Genomic DNA, 16,272 nt, shown 5'->3' with positions numbered 1-16,272 from the left:
TTTTTTTTTTTTTTGCTTGTTTGTTTGTTTTGTTTTGTCTTTCAAGACAGGGTTTCTCTGTGGCTTTGGAGCCTGTCCTGGAACTAGCTCTTATAGACCAGGCTGACCTTAAACTCACAGAGATCCACCTGCCTCTGTGATGTAGGAGGGTCATCTATCTATCTGTTGCTTTCATTGGTTAATTAATAAAGAAAACTGCTTGGCCTGATAGGTCAGAAAATAGGTAGGGAGGGAAGACAAAACAGAATTGTGGGAGAAAGAAAGCAGAGTTAGGCAGACGCCATGAAGCTCCAGCCCAAGATGGACGTAGGTTAGAATCTTCCCGGTAAGCCACCACCTCATGGTACTACACACATTAATAGAAATGGGTTAATCAAGATGTGAGAGTTAGCCAGTAAGAGGCTAGAGCTAATGGGCCAGGCAGTGTTTAAATGAATACAATTTGTGTGTTGTTATTTTGGGTGTAAAGCTAGCCATGTGGGAACTGAGTGGGACAAAAAGCAGGCCTGCTCGCCTCATCACTACACCTCTGCCTCCCGAGTGCTGGGATTAAAGGAATGTGCCACCACCACCTGGCAAGTCACTTTTTCAAACCCAGGGTCCAACTTAAACACTCTACCATTGAGCCTCATCCCCAGCCCCTCACTGGGGGATTCTAGGCAGGGGCTCTACCACTGAGCCACGCCCCAGCCCTCTTCCTACTTTTTGTTTTTGAAGCAGGATCTCACCAAGTTGCTTAGGTTCCTCCTGCTGCCGCCTTCCCTGTGACTAGGATTATAGGCCTGTGCCACTGAGCCTGGCTGTCCTCTAGTTGTCCTCTCTTCTCCCTTCCTTTCTTTCTCAGTGCTTTGCCTGCACAATGGTCCCTGCACTTCCTCTTCCACAGCCTCCTCCTCATCTGCTGTTTTGACCTCATTTTGTCTCATGGACTTTCCTTGCTCCAAACCTTTTTATCTCTCCCTAGAGCCCTTAGACAAAATCAGTTTTTTTTTTTAATTTTATTTATTATGTGTACAACATTCTGCCTCCATGTATGCCCACACACCAGAAGAGGGTGCCAGGTCTCATTACAGATGGTTGTGAGCCATCATGTGGTTGCTGGGAATTGAACTCAGGACCTCTGGAAGAGCAGTCAGTGCTCTTAACCTCTGAGCCATCTCTCCAGCCCAAAATCAGTCTTCTTTATATGGCTCCTGATGTCCTTGTGGAGCCTCATGGCCTTCATTTATACATACGTCAGACACTTGTCAGGTGCCTACAGCGTGCCAGGTACTGTCCCATGTGATGGGCACAGCAAGCTTTCTTCAGCTTTGCACATGCTGTTCCCTGTCTCCTGTCAGCTAGCTAACTGTTCTTACGGTTGATGTGGGTACTGCTGGAGACCTCTCCCAACCTCCCCATGTGGACCAGGCCTTTCCTTATTGATCCTGGCTTTGATGTGGCCCTCTAGGAGCGTGAACTCTTCAGGGATGGCCTACTAGGCTTGCCTGTCCTGACAGTTCCATCCCTTGCCAGGAAATCCCACTATCGGAAATCCTTGCAGTGGAGTCAGCTCAGAACTTCAGCCTTGTACCTCCGGGCACCAACCCACACTGCTTTGAGATCGTCACGGCCAATGTCATCTACTTTGTGGGCGAGACACCTGGCGGCGCCCCAGGAGGACCGAGTGGGCAGGGAACAGAGGCCATTCGAGGTTGGGAGACAGCTATCCGCCAAGCACTGATGCCTGTTATCCTCCAAGATGCACCCACTGCCCCAGGCCACACACCCCACAGTAAGTCCCTATCCAGGGTGCTAAGAGGTGACACTCAATGGTTCATGGGTAGACTGGGGAAACCTAGGTAACGCTGGGTGGGCTCAGACCTGGATGTGGGTCTCTGTGAAGCCCTTACCTGCCCTGGGTGTGTCGTCTCTGAGATGACAGTCAGTAGGGCCTGACTGAGATGAAGAAGCTGGGAAGCCAGAGGCATTTTACTGGGAAAAATCCCATCTCTGGCAGTGTGGACCACAGAGAGGAAGCAGGAGAGAGCCTTCTGCGCACGAGCGCCAGAGGGAGGCCAGTATGTCAGGAACACACACCACAGGTGATGTCTGCATCAGCCTGTGTGTCTGTCACAAGGAGCCTGAGCGAACGCTGAGGGTATAGAGCAGCTTCGGCAGAGTGCAGAAGAGTTCCAGGGTCCGGTGTGTGTTTAACCAGGGCCCTCTGGCTGTATACGGAAACGAACAGGATTAGTCAGGCATAGAGAGCACCACGCACTTGGTATTCCAGCTCTTTTGAGGTAGAAGTGGCAGGATTGCTGTGAGTTTGAGATCAGTCTGGACTGAGCACTGATTTCAAAGCCAGACTGAGCTATACAGCAAGACTCTAGCAAGGAATAAAGAGTAGGAGAGGGAGGAAGAATGGAGAGAAAGGCCTGGGGAGACGGCCCAGTGGTTAAGAGGACTCGCTGTTCTTGTATAGGACGAGTTGAGTTCCCACCACCCACATTGGGCAAGTCGCAACCGCCTGTAACTCCAGGGGATCCTAGGCCCTCTTTTGGCCTCTGTGGACAACTGTACTTGTGTGTAAGCATGCTCACGCACACATACGTGCACACACACACACCCCTAAAGGTAAAAATAAAATCTCTTAAAAAGAGGAGTAGGAAAGGCGCAAGATTCAAGGAAGAGTCTGGGGTAAGTTATACCTCCCAGCCTCAGTTTCCTGTTCTTTTAAGTGGGATCAGTATGCCTCTCTTCCCTGGCACTGAGGATACTGGGTACAGTGCTAGTTGTAGGATTGCAAGGTCCCATTTGGAGTCTTTCAGTACATCTGGTTTATCTCCCTGTCCTGACACGACTCTTGTATGCCCCCTCTTTAAAAAAAAAAAAAAAAAAGATTTATTTATTATGTATACAGTGTTCTGTCTGCATGTATGCCTGCAGGCCAGAAGAGGGCGCCAGATCTTACTACAGCTGATTGAGAGCCACCATGTGGTTGCTGGGAATTGAACTCAGGACCTCTGGAAGAGCAGCCAGTGCTCTTAACTGCTGAACCATCTCTCCAGCCCCCTGTAGTCCCATTTTATAAATGAGGAAATTAAAGTTCCGAGTGTAGCCTTGGGAGGTACAGGTGACGGCTCTGTTGACTTGTCTCTCCTCTCCTCCTAGGACGAGCTTCTCTGAGTATTTCTGTGTCCAACAGTCAGATCCAGGAGAATGTGGTAAGTCTTCTGCCAGCCTGGGGCACCTTCCTCCTGACTGAATTTCATTTTAGGGCACTATGTCAAAATATCCTGCTGAAAGCAAAACTTGGGGAGCTGGAGAGATGACTGAGCAGTTAAGAGCACTTGCCCTGAAGAGGACTGGGGTTTGAGTCCCCGCTCCGGAAAACCCCATGCGCTGTCCTGGCCTGCCCAGCGGCCTGCACTCATGCGCTTACACATATTTAAGATAGACTAAAAAAAAAAAACAATTTTCATTTCACTAAAATTAGAAACTGAGGTGCTGATCTTGTTCAAATTTAAAATAAAGCAAGCCTAATTAAAAATAAAATAAAAGATTTCAAAACAACTTAGGAGAGAAAGGTGTTATTTGGGCTCAGAATACAGTCAGTCGCTGGAGGCAGCTGGGGCAGAGTGGCATGCGGCCGTGCCTGTGCTCAGCTCACTTCCTCCTCCACCGTATAGTCGAGGAGCCAGAGCCAGGGACTGGTGCTGCTCAGTTTCCGGGGTCTTCCCCCTCCATTATAAGACAGCTCCCGTGCCTCAGGCCAGCCTGGTCTGGACCGTCTCTCAGTGGAGCAGAGTCAGGCCTGTCGGTTCTCATCCGACCTCTTTCATCTCCAATTGCACCCATGACCCTGCTGTCTCCACCTTACAGGACATCGCCACTGTCTACCAGATCTTCCCAGATGAGGTGCTGGGCTCTGGGCAGTTTGGAGTTGTCTATGGAGGTAAGGATGCCACAGGCCTGGCCCAGAGGCTGCCCAGGGTCAGGTGGCACTGTGCCCTCCTTGCTGCCTGCCTCCTGTTTTGTTGGGGTTGGGAAGCTGGATTCCAGGTATGGGATTTGAAGGTTCCTCTTCTCATCAGCAAAACCAGGGGGCTTCTTGCCTGTCGTTAAAGGAGATGTCTTAGGGTTTTTATTGCTGTAGCGAGAGAGACACCATGACTAAAAAGCAAGGTGTGGAGGAAAGGTTTATTTGACTTACACTTCGTCACTGAAGGACAGGAGCTCAAACAGGGCAGGGTCCTGGAGGCAGGGACTGGTGCAGAGGCCACACGGAAGAGAGCTGGTCACTGAGTTGCTTCCCCAGCAGCCCAGGGATAGCACCAACCAACATGGGCTGGACCACTAAATGAAAAAATGCCTTATAACTAGATCTCATGGAGGCATTTCCTCAGCTGAGGCTTCCTCTGCCGACTCTAGCTTGTGTCAGGTTGACACCCAGTAAAGGCGATGTACCTTTTGGCTTCTGCTCGCTTATGAGTGTAGTTGCCCATGTTATCCGTTGCCCTCCCCCTAGACAAGGTTTTTCTTTTTGTATAGCTCTGGCTGTCCTAGAACTTTGTAGACCAGATTGATCTCAAACTCAGAGATCTGTCTGCCTCTGCCTCATTGTGTCTGGCTTTTCATTATTGCCCTTATTGAAGCTCTCTCTGTTCCTATCATTTGAGACTCAGTGTGGTCTCAAGCTTGGGATCCTTTCGCCTCAGTCTTCCAAATGCTGGGATAACAGGATTGGACCACCATGCCTAGCTCATTTATCTTTCTTCTGTCTTTCTTTTCCTAGAGGTGAAACCCGGGGCAGCCTGAATGCTAGGCAGGTGCTGTCCCATTGAGCCACGCCCCCAGCCCCTCATTGGTAGGCAGGGGCTCTACCACTGAACCCTGCCTCCAGCCCTCACTGGGGGATTCTAGGCAGGGGCTCTACCACTGAGCCACACCCCAGCCCCTCACTGGGGGATTCTAGGCAGGGGCTCTACCACTGAACCCTGCCTCCGCCCCTCCCACTTTTACTCACTAGCCCTGCCCTCCCACCCCTCATATTGAGAACTCCTCAGAGAAACTTTGGAGGCTTCTAACATCTTTGGTCAATTGTATCTGGGTCTCCTTAGAGGGGTGGAAGGAACTGGGAGGCCTTGATCTCTGATCTTTCCCTTTTCTATGCCCTCCCTCAGGAAAACACAGGAAGACTGGCAGAGACGTTGCAGTAAAAGTCATTGACAAACTGCGCTTCCCCACCAAGCAGGAGAGCCAGCTCAGGAATGAAGTGGCCATTCTCCAGGTGACCGCGGGGACCATGACGCAGCCATGCCCTTCCAGCGTACTCCTTTTATGTACAACCTGAGCCACAGTCTAGGAGTGATCAAGGTGTACATGTCTGAGCAGAGAGGGGCCAGGATCAGCCCGTGCATGTGACAGGGAACCCTAGAGCCATGAAAGAAGTGAGACCAGGGAGGAGGGTAGAAAGATACCAGAGGGCTTTCTAATATAGGAGCCATAGGAAGATCTCGCGGGCTGGGGATCTCCGGTAGAACACTTGGCCTAGCATGCACAAGAACCTGAAGAAGAAAAGCAAATAGAAACCAAAGCAGCGCAGCTTGCTATTTTCCCAAGCGTCCTGCTGTACTCTCCTCCCGCCCAGGCCCTCCCAGTGGGTTCCCATGCAAAGACCTCTCCAAGTGCTTTCCACCTCTTGCCATGCTGATCCTCAGCCCTCATTCCCGGACAGAGTCTGCGGCACCCCGGCATCGTGAACCTCGAGTGCATGTTCGAGACCCCTGAGAAGGTATTCGTGGTGATGGAGAAACTGCATGGGGACATGTTGGAGATGATCCTCTCCAGTGAGAAGGGCCGGCTTCCTGAGCGCCTCACCAAGTTCCTCATCACGCAGGTGCGCTGTGTGCCTTGGTCTCGGGAGCCCCCCTGGCGGAGGCCTGGAGAACAGGCTAGTGCACTGGGAAATCAAGAGGGCAGAGTTAGAGAAACAGGTGGAAATCTTATTAACAGCAATAAGAGATGGAGAGGCAGAAGCTGGGTATGATGGCACACACCTTTAATCCTAGCACTTGGGAGACAGAGGCAGGCAGATATCTGTGAGTTTTAGGACAGCCAGAGTTGCACTGTGAGACCCTATCTCAAAAAAAAAAAAAAAGTAAAAAGAAAAGGACAACCAGGGCTCAGTAAACACGTTATTGATCATAACTAGCCGTCCTATGACAGCCCGGCTCACTGTGGTGACAACACCGCCATCCAAGGCAAAGGGCTATCTTGTTACCACTATGTGTCTAGTACCCCAACCTGAGTCAAGCATGGAGCAGCATCTGGGGGAGTGTCGGCTAAAGAGCCTACTGGAAGGACTGAAAGACTGAGAGAAAGAGGAGGGGAAGCCAGTTTCCCCCTTTTATAATATCATTGGCAGTATTTTAATCATAGTGCTAAAGTTCTGTATCACCTCTCCTGGCTTTTTTTTTTTGAGAAAGGGTCTCGTGTAGCTCGGGCCAGCCTGGCACTTACTGTGTAGATGAAGATGATCTTAAACTTTGGATGCTCCTGTTTCTGTTCCCTGAGTGTCGGGATTATGGCCACGTGGCACAGACTGCTACAGGAGGCTGGGAGATCAGGAGTTCATGGTCATCCTGTCTGTGTAGTGTTTTCAAGGCCAGCCTGGGCTACCTGAGAGCCTGTCTCAGAAAGTAAAAACAATGTTTATTGTCTAAAACCTTTTCCATCTTTTCCCACAACGAAGTGGGAGGATGCATGCTTTCACACTTCTTACAGATGCTGGATAAAAATAATTGCCAGGCTCGGAAGATTTCATACTAGCTTTTGGCTTTGGAGACAGGATCTCATGCTCACCTCTGCTCGCCTCACATGCTGCTCCTGCATCCTTACTGCTGCTGGGGTCACATGTGTGCGCCACACATTCGTTATTATTTTTGTATGTTTTACGTCAAATTAGTATTTTTAAAAAAGTTTTTTCGTTTTGAGGCAGAATCTTACTATGTAGAGCAGGCTGCCCTGGAACTCATAGAGATCCATCTTCCTCAGCCTCCCAAGTTCTAGGATTAAAGACATAGGCTACCATGACAGATTTACTATTTTCTATGTGTGTGAATGTTTACCTTATATATGTATTTGCACCCTGTGTGGTATGTGCAGTACCTGAGGAGGCCAGAAGAGGGCATCAGATCATTATCTCCCCCCCCACACACCCTCACCCCTCAGCCCCCCACCCCCGCCCACCCCAAACTTGAGTTAAGAGCCACCATGTGTATGCTGGGAATTTAATCCTGTTCCTCTGGAAGAGCAGATAGTGGTCCTAGCAAACTAAACTGTCTCCCCAGCCCTTTTGTTTGTTGGTTTGTTTTTGCTTTTGGAGACCTTGGCTGATCTGAAACTCTGTATCTCTGTATTTAGACAAGACTGGCTTCCCATTTGCAGCAATGCCTATGCCTTCAAACAACTGGGCTTACAGGCATGGGTCACGAAGTATGCTTATTGCATTATTAGTGCTCTTTGCATATGACAGATGTGAGGTCATTGTCCTTTATGATGATCAGTGTCTTGTTACATATACTGTGTAAGTTTGCATGTGTGTGCACGCATGTACTACAGCTTGAGAGCCATGGTGCACATGTGTGTGGAGAGCGAAGGACAACTTGTAGGAACTGGTTCTCTCCTTCCACCAGGCGGATCCCAGGGACTGAATGCAGGCCTTCAGGCTTGGTGGCCAGTGCCTTTGCACACTAAGCCATCTTTTTATCCCGGCATTTATTTACAACTTCTCTCTCTCTCTCTCTCCCTTCCTTTTCTCTTTCTTTCTTTCTTTCTTTCTTTCTTTCTTTTTTTTTTTTTTTTTTTTTTTTCCAAGACAAGGTTTCTCTGTGAAGCAGCCCTGGCTGTCCTGGAACTCCCTCTGTAGACCAGGCTGGCCTCAAACTCACAAAAGATTGACCTGCCTCTGCCTCTTGAGTGCTGGGATTAAAGGTGTATGTAGTAGTATCAAGAGTTCCACAATAGTCCGGAATCGAGTATAACAAAGGTTTGCTTATGCGAGGATAAACTCACAGTAAGGATAGAGATCCACATCCTCTGGGAGTGCTGGGAACCGGAACCAATCCAGCGGAAGAAAGGGCACTTCTCATCTGCACTTACACTACATGAGACCACGCCCAAAGTGGGCCTGTATCTTAAAGGCTATTGGCTGAAGGAGCTGTTGTCACAACAGGCCTGTGCCACCACTACCCAGCTCTTTTTTCCTTTTCTTAAATTTATTTTATGTGCGTTGGTGCAAAGGTGTCAGATCTTCGGGAACTGGAGTTACAATTGTGAGCTGCCACGTGGGTGCTGGGAATTGAACTTAGGTCCTCTATAAGAGCAACCAGTGCTGTTAACCACTGAGCCATCTCTCCAGCCCTTTTTATTGTTATTGTTGTTTGAGACCTCGAACTTGCTGTGTAGTCAAAGAAGACCTTGAACCATCACATCCACCTTACGCAATACTGGGGTGGAACCAGGGCTTTGTGCACGCTAGCCAGGCCATGGCTCCACCCGTGGCCTTCATTCACCATGGAGTTTTAACCTTTGCAGTGCTCGACATTCCCTGGTGTGCTCAGAGGTTCAGTTCTCCCCGAAGAGGCCTCCCCTCTGTTTGGGCCTTCCTTCACTCTGGGACAGATCCTCTGTTGGTACTAGGCATCCTGCACTGTGCTGCTGCTCTGTCTCCACACCCCTGTCAGTATGCCTGGATTCGCTAGGCATGCTGGGAGATATACATCCTGACTGTGGAAGAGGGGGCTGAATGCGGTCAGCAACCAAAGTAGTTTCTCTACGGTCTTCCATTTTATCCTGTGTTTTCTCTCTCTCTCTTCTCCCTCTCCCCCTCTCTCTCTCTCCTGCAGATTTCTGTCTTCAGGGTTCTTGCCTGCTCCACTCTAAGTGCTGGACCCTGTTCTTTGCCTCAGGAACTTATTTAGGCACCACTACTACCCTTCCAGGTAGGTATTATTAAGTCCCGAGCTCAACAGTGTGTGGTACACGGGCTTGTAACCCTGGAATCTGAGAGATACAAGGATACACTTGAAGGCTAGCTTTGGCTACCTTGTGACTTTGGGGCTAGCCTGGGATACATAAGACCCTATCTTAAAAATAAAACAAGAGGCCACTCAGTGTTGGACCACGCCTTTAATCCTAGTACTTGGGAAGCAGAAGCAGGTGGATCTCTGTGAGTCTGAGACCTGCCTGGTCCACAGAGAGAGTTCCTATACAGTCAGAACTGTTACACAGAGAAACCATGTCTCTAAAAACAAAGCAAAGCAAAACAAAAGTCAAAAAATTTAATTGTGTGAGGTAGGGGAAGGGCACATGCCACAGCACACATGGAGATGAGAGGACAGCGTGCAGAAGTTGCTTCTCTCCTTCCCCCACGTGGGTTCAAGGAATTGGATTTAGGTCATCTGCCTTAGTGGCAAGCTCCTTTACCTGCTGAGCCACCATCTTGCCAACCAAAACAAGGTTTTCTGTTTGTTGTTTTGTTTTCTTTTTATAGTGCAGCCCTGACTGTTGGGGAACTCCTTCCATAGACCAGGCTGGCCTTGAACTCACAAAGATCCGCCTGCCTCTGCCTCCCAAGTACTGGGATTAAAGGCACACGCACCACGACATCAAGCCTCAAAATGGTGTGGGTTTTTTTTTTGTTTTTTTGGTTTTTCGAGACAGGGTTTCTCTGTGGCTTTGGAGCCTGTCCTGGAACTAGCTCTTGTAGACCAGGCTGGTCTCGAACTCACAGAGATCCGCCTGCCTCTGCCTCCCGAGTGCTGGGATTAAAGGCGTGCGCCACCACCGCCCAGCTCAAAATTTTTTTTTAAATTGCATCACATAAAGGAAGTGTCTTGGGAGCTCCTGCTGTTTTAATAGCTCATGAGGATTCTAAGCTGGGTCTTTGTAGAGTTCGACATCAGGCTCTTAACTCTGGAGGGTAAATGGTTCTACCATTTCTGGATTCCTTCCTTAATGACTCCCTAACCCAGGTAGCATCCTCAGTGGGGCTGGGGAAGACCTGGGTGGGGTTCATGGGTGGACTTCAGGATTGCTTCTCTGTCTCCTTTCTCACTGGCCCTGCCTCCTCTCCTCAGATCCTGGTGGCCTTGAGACACCTGCACTTCAAGAACATCGTCCACTGTGACTTGAAACCAGAGAACGTGTTGCTGGCATCTGCTGATCCATTTCCTCAGGTCTGTTATGCCCCCCCCCCCAGCCCTGACAGCCAGGGTGTAGGCAGTGACTCAAAGTCTAGTTGCAGGTGAGCTTCAGACCTTAGTCTGACACGGCTTAAGACAGGGGCTTGATCCCACCGGATTGCATCTGACCTAGGTATTCTCAGCCTGCAAAGGTACTACATAGCCTTGTGCACCCTTTTCCTGGCTGTTATGTTTAAGACGGTTTGGTGGCACTTCTGGCCTTCACAGCCCATGGTCTAGCTAGAACAAAGGAAGAAAGACAAGAGGTACAAGAAATGTATTATCCCTTTCCTTCACTGACATAGTAGGGAAAGTGGCCCACCTCACTTCCCTTGCACCCCATTCGCCTCTCACCTTCTAGGGATGGAACCTAGGCCTGTGCTCTAGCACTGAGCCCCACATCTAGCCCCTCACTGGGGGATTCTAGGCAGGTGCTTTATTGCCAAACTACCCTCAAGATCCTTATTGGGGGGTTTTAGACAAGTGCTTTTTATCATTAAGAGAATTCAATCACATTTAATTTTTATTTGAGATAAGGTCCCAGTATTTTCCTTGAAACCCCCTCTCATGCTCAAGATTTCTTTTTCTTTTTTTTTCCTTCTTTGTAGACCAGACTGGACTCGAACTCACAGAGATCCACCTACCTGGGATTAAAGGCGTGTGCCACCACTGCTCAGCTCAAGCTCTTTTTCTTAATCTATATTCTGCATTAAAAAAATAAATTAATGAGTTGTTCAGGCTAACTTTGAACTCAGTCTGTAGTCCAGGCTAGCCTTCAACTGGTTTTTGTTTTTTTGAATTTGTGATCTTCCTAGCTCTGCCTGTAGGTAGCTGAGACTATGTGCCTACACCTGCAGGTCCTGCATGCCTGTTCCTCTCTAATCCCCAGAAATCCTAAAAGTGAGCCCATTCCCAGTGTGGAGAGACCAGAGTCCTTGTCTGAAATCACGTGTTCATTCCAGCTGGACAAAGCTTCTAGAACATTGCCTGTGCCTTTTTCAGTCCATACACCTGTCCAGTAGGAACCATCTACAAAGGGTCATTCAGAGGCCACAACCCAAACTAGGAGGCACAGACGACTTTAGAGAACACTTAATCGAGATTTCTCCATCCTGGGCACAGTTCAGTGAGCTGCATGTGGAATACTGAGGTGGCAGTGGTGTAGACAGTGGGGGAGGTGACACCGTCATTGCTCACAACCTTGACCTGCCACCTTCGCAGGTGAAGCTGTGTGACTTCGGCTTTGCTCGCATCATTGGTGAGAAGTCCTTCCGGCGCTCCGTGGTGGGCACACCCGCCTACTTGGCACCCGAGGTGCTGCTCAACCAGGGTTACAACCGCTCGCTCGACATGTGGTCCGTGGGTGTGATCATGTACGTGAGCCTCAGCGGCACGTTCCCCTTCAATGAGGATGAGGACATCAATGACCAGATCCAGAACGCAGCCTTTATGTACCCAGCCAGCCCCTGGAGCCGCATCTCATCAGGAGGTGAGCCTCGATAGACAGATAAGCTGGGGATGGAGCCGGCCTCAGACTTCATGGGCACGCACGCACAACGGGGTGAGGCCACAGCTAGTGGGTGAGGCTGTCAGAGAGTTGGGGCCAAGCTGGGCCTGGGTGGGTGGACTATCAGATGGTGGGCGTGAGCCCATGACAAAATGTGGGTGGGTGTAGCATGAATTCTAACTGGTCTTAATAATAAAACCTGGTGTCAGATATTAGACGGTGAAAGCTGAAGGATCAGAGAAGCAGTGCAGCCACTAGAGAGACCTTTTACCTCTACCAATGCTCAGACCAAAGGGCCGATCCTGTCCTCAGACTGTCTCCTCAGACTGCAGCTGTCTCCACCAAACCTCAGTCTGCCCTGAGCTCCTGTCTCCTCCTGCCTTATAGTCCTCTCTTTGCTCAGGCATACCACTCCTGTCTCCACCTCCCTAGTGCTGGGGTTAAAGGCGTGGGATCACCTTTGTGTGAACTATGTTTCTCTTTTAGATGAATTCAATCTTGTGTAGCCCAGGGTGGCCTTGTACTAACAGAGATCTCTCTGCCTCTGTTTCCCAAATCCTGGGATTAAAGGTATGTGCCACCACTGCCTGGCCTCTAGTGGCTTGGCTCTGCACTCTGATCTTCAGGCAAGCTTTATTTGTTAAAACACAAACAAAATATCCCCACAGGTGGGACTGTAAGAGAGGGGGGTCAGAGAGGCAGGGCTGGGTGAGTGGGTAGAGCTGAGAGTGAAACCTGGAGGGGCAGGTGACTTGTGGGTAACCCTGGTGGCCAAGGGTGTAATGGTGGCTTGAGACTCTGAGCCAAGTACAGAAACAAGTACTGGGGAAGCAGTACTTTTTCTTCTGTGTGTGTGTGTGTGTGTGTGTGTGTGTGTGTGTGTGTCTGAGTCTCTCCTGTCATCTTGTTTCATGTGTATGGCTCTTTTGCTTTCATGTATGTATGTGCATCATATGCATCATGCCTGGTGCTCCGGAAGGCTGGATATGGGTGTCAGATCCCCGGAACTAGAGGTACCAGTAGTTGTGAGCCTCCATGTGGGTACTGGAAACCTAACCTAGATCCTCTGGAAGAGCAGCCAGTGCTCTTAACCACTGAGCCACCCCTGCAGCCCCATCAGATGTTCTGTTTTTCCTTTTGCAGCAGTAGGAATTGAGCCCAGAGCCTCCAGCATGGTAGTAAAGTGCTCTATGACTGAGCTGGTCCCCAACCCCTCTCTAGACAGTGAGTGGCTGGAGCCAGACTCTATCAATGGAGCGGAGAGGAGCCTGCAGCTTAGAAATGTGTCCAAAGTCTAGGGATGTGGCTATTGGATTGTCCAGCAAAGACAAGTTCATCAGTTGGCCAGTGGGCCTGAGAGATAAACCCTGAGGCATGGGGCTTGGGGCGAGGTGTGGGGTAGAACATTTGAGAGGATGAGAGTCATGGGTGGACTTGTTTGGTTTGGTTTGGCTGGCTTTGGACTATGTCGCTGAAGTGGACTTTGTACTCCTGATCCTCCTGCCTTCACTCCCAAATGCTGGGATTGGAGACTAATGCTCAGAGAACCTGGTAAGGCTTTGTTAGCATTGTTCCTGAGCAACACAATATGGCAATTATTTACATAACAATCCATTGTATTAGTAAAAAAAAATCTATGTGAGCCGGGCGATGGTGGCATACACCTTTAATCCCAGCACTCGGGAGGCAGAGGCAGGCGGATCTCTGTGAGTTTGAGACCAGCCACAGAGAAACCCTGTCTCGAAACCCCCCCCCAAAAAAAAATTAAAAAAAAAAGAAATCTATGTGAATGTATAGGGCAGTGATAGAATTCCTACCTCCCCCAGTGAGGGGCTGGTGGTATCATGGCTTGGCATTGGAGCACATGTCTAGAAACCATCCTGAAAGGTTGGGGTGTGGCCAGGTCAGTGGAAGTTCTCTTGCCCTGTACCTGTGAAGTGCTAGGTTCACTCCATAGCAATGTAACAAGAATACTATTATAAGTTATCTAGAAATGGTTCAAAGCAAGCAGGGGGAATATGCGGAGGCTGTAAACAAATACTCTGCTGTTTTATATAAAGGACTTGAGCATCTATGGAGTTTGGTATCCATGGGATCCTTGAGGATATTGCCCCTATGCAAGTGAAGCCTTGTTCTCCAAGATGCACTGCCAGTGACAAAGCCTCAGGGGACCTCGGCTGGAAACCTGACACTCAGTGCCTTCTTTTTCACAATCACCTGGCTTCTGTCACTGGGTCTCTGCAGGCAACAGTGACTTGGGCGAGTGGTAGGACTTTTTCCCCAGTTTCCTTTTGCCAATATGGTATGTTATTGTTAGCTCCCCGCTGATCCCAGTGATGTCAGTATTCCATTGGAAATAAATATGCTTTCACCTCAAAAAGCACACTTTTGAAAAGTGGAACTAGTGGCTGAAGAGACAGCTTGGCAGTTAAGTGTACTGGCTGTTCTTCAAAAGGTCCTGAGTTCAATTCCCAGCAACCAGATTGTGGTTCACAACTATAAGCTATCTGATGGTCTTTTCTGTCATGTAGGCATACATGCAGACAGAACACATATATTTATAAATAAATATTTTAATAAAAGATTTATTTTAAAAAATTAAGGGAAAAATGGAGTTAGAAGGGCTGGACAGATGTCTCAGCAGTTAAGACCTGGAGTTTGGGTCCCAGCACCCACGTTAAGTAGCTGACAATTTGCCTGTAACTCCAGCTCCAGGGGATTCCAATTCTCTCTTCTGGCCTAAGAAGACACCTTCATCCATATACACAGACACATACATAAGTATAAATAAAAATAAATTTTGTTTGGTTTTTGATACAAATAAATAAAAGTTTTGTTTCTTGATACAGTGTATCACTATGTATCCCAGGCTGTCTGTCCTTGAACTCACCTGCCTCCCCCCCCCCCCTCTGCCTCCCGAGTGCTGGGATTAAAGGTGTAGACCACGACCATCAGTCCAAAACTAATTTTAAAAATTTGAGCTGGTCATGCTGGCATATACTTACAATCCCAGCAATTGCCGGGTGTAGCCAGGTTGGCCTCGAACTCCTTATCTTCTAGCTTCCACTTCCCAAGTGCTGGAATTGCCGGTGTGGGCCACCTTGAGTGGCAGGATTTGGAATTTAATGAGAAAGGCAGGGATAAGTGTTTGGTCGCCTGGGCCAGTGCTGGAGATACGCCCTTGAGGCAGGCAGGGTGGGGTGCCCTGCTGGAAGGGGCCACCTGTCACTCCAGTGGCGCTTCATCTGTCTTTCCCCTCCACCCCACAGCCATCGACCTCATCAATAACCTGTTGCAGGTGAAAATGCGCAAGCGCTACAGCGTTGACAAGTCTCTCAGCCACCCCTGGTTACAGGTGACGTATGGAGGTGGGGCTCGAGAAAGCCGCAGAACTAGGTCTTTAATTGGCTGATTGACTAGCCTGTTGCTGGGCTGTGGTTGGAGAGGGGGTTGCACCGCTATTGGCCGAGCAGGTTGTGGGGTGTGGCGCTTTACCATCATTGGTCCCAGCGGAGTCCAGACTGTTGCTAAGACTACTGTACTCTGCTCAGCGTGAGGTGCCCATGCTAACCGGGTTTTTCACCGCCCAGGAGTACCAAACATGGCTTGACCTCCGAGAGCTGGAGAGAAAGATGGGCGAGCGATATATTACACACGAGAGTGACGACGCGCGCTGGGATCAGTTTGTGACAGAGCGGCATGGGACATCTGCAGAAGGGGACCTGAGTGGCGCCCGTCTGCCGCAGGACCACGAGATGCAGGGGCTGGCTGAGCGGATCAGCATCCTCTAAGGCCAGCGTTTCCCTCTGGGCTGCTTTCTGCGGAATCCTGCGCTCCATCCCTGAAGCAAACTGTTCTAGGGAAAATGGCTTCCTGCACAGACTGGATGAGGCACTATGCAGGGGGACAGGGGAATGGGGCATCAGTCACCGGAGCTGTCTTTCAGTCATTGAAATAGACTCTTCTGGGGGCCATGGTCTCAGTCTCTGATGCCACTGCCCTAGAGTCATTAGACTGTTGCCCACAAGAAGGACTGTATGAATAGGAGGCTCCAAGGCTGGAGGGTAACGCTATGGCTAAAGGCACTTGCCATCAAGCCTGACAACCTGAGTTTGATTCCTTGGACACACCTGTTTGAATAAGAGCATCAACTCCCGCCTGTTGTCCTTCGACCACCACAAGTGCCCTCCACACACACACAATAAATAAATGTACTTTTTAAACAGTGAGGCTCCCACTGGCCGTGGTGATGCAAGTCTATAAGCCCAGCCCTTAAAGAGGATGAGGAAGGGGAATTGCTTTGACTTCAAAGCTAGCCAGGGATACAGAGTACGACTTGGTCTCAAAAAAGACAGTCTTTATGTGGTGGTTTCAGTGTTTGGGAAGTGGAGTCAGAAGGCTAGGTGTTCAAGGTCATACTTAGATACCTGGCGAGTTTCAGGCTACTGTGGGCTGTTAAGATCCTGTCTCAAGGGCTGGAGAGATGGCTCAGTAGTTAAGAGCACTGGCTGCCCTTCCAGAGACCAGGGTTCTATT

The 16,272-nt window shown here is 49.5% G+C and overlaps 1 protein-coding gene across 1 annotated transcript in view; it reads left to right on the top strand.

The window, feature by feature from the left end:
• The window catches only part of Prkd2 (protein kinase D2), a 32,440-nt gene extending 16,477 nt beyond the window's left edge, over window positions 1-15,963 (top strand). Inside the window, exons 10-18 of the mRNA XM_050132199.1 lie at window positions 1,516-1,774; window positions 3,154-3,206; window positions 3,865-3,937; window positions 5,166-5,272; window positions 5,720-5,881; window positions 10,125-10,223; window positions 11,451-11,718; window positions 15,006-15,091; window positions 15,327-15,963. Coding sequence (XP_049988156.1) covers window positions 1,516-1,774; window positions 3,154-3,206; window positions 3,865-3,937; window positions 5,166-5,272; window positions 5,720-5,881; window positions 10,125-10,223; window positions 11,451-11,718; window positions 15,006-15,091; window positions 15,327-15,527 — 1,308 coding nt within the window. The 3' untranslated portion in view covers window positions 15,528-15,963. The remainder of the gene's footprint in view (window positions 1-1,515; window positions 1,775-3,153; window positions 3,207-3,864; window positions 3,938-5,165; window positions 5,273-5,719; window positions 5,882-10,124; window positions 10,224-11,450; window positions 11,719-15,005; window positions 15,092-15,326) is intronic.
• Window positions 15,964-16,272: the final 309 nt, after the last annotated feature.

Source organism: Alexandromys fortis, unplaced genomic scaffold (genome assembly GCF_014885135.2).
Source record: "Alexandromys fortis isolate MF-2015 unplaced genomic scaffold, M_Fortis_MF-2015_v1.1 scaffold_408, whole genome shotgun sequence".
NCBI classification, from domain to species: domain Eukaryota; kingdom Metazoa; phylum Chordata; class Mammalia; order Rodentia; family Cricetidae; genus Alexandromys; species Alexandromys fortis.
The sequence above is the reverse complement of the archived record's forward strand: the minus strand, read 5'-3'. Positions and strand labels throughout refer to the sequence as shown.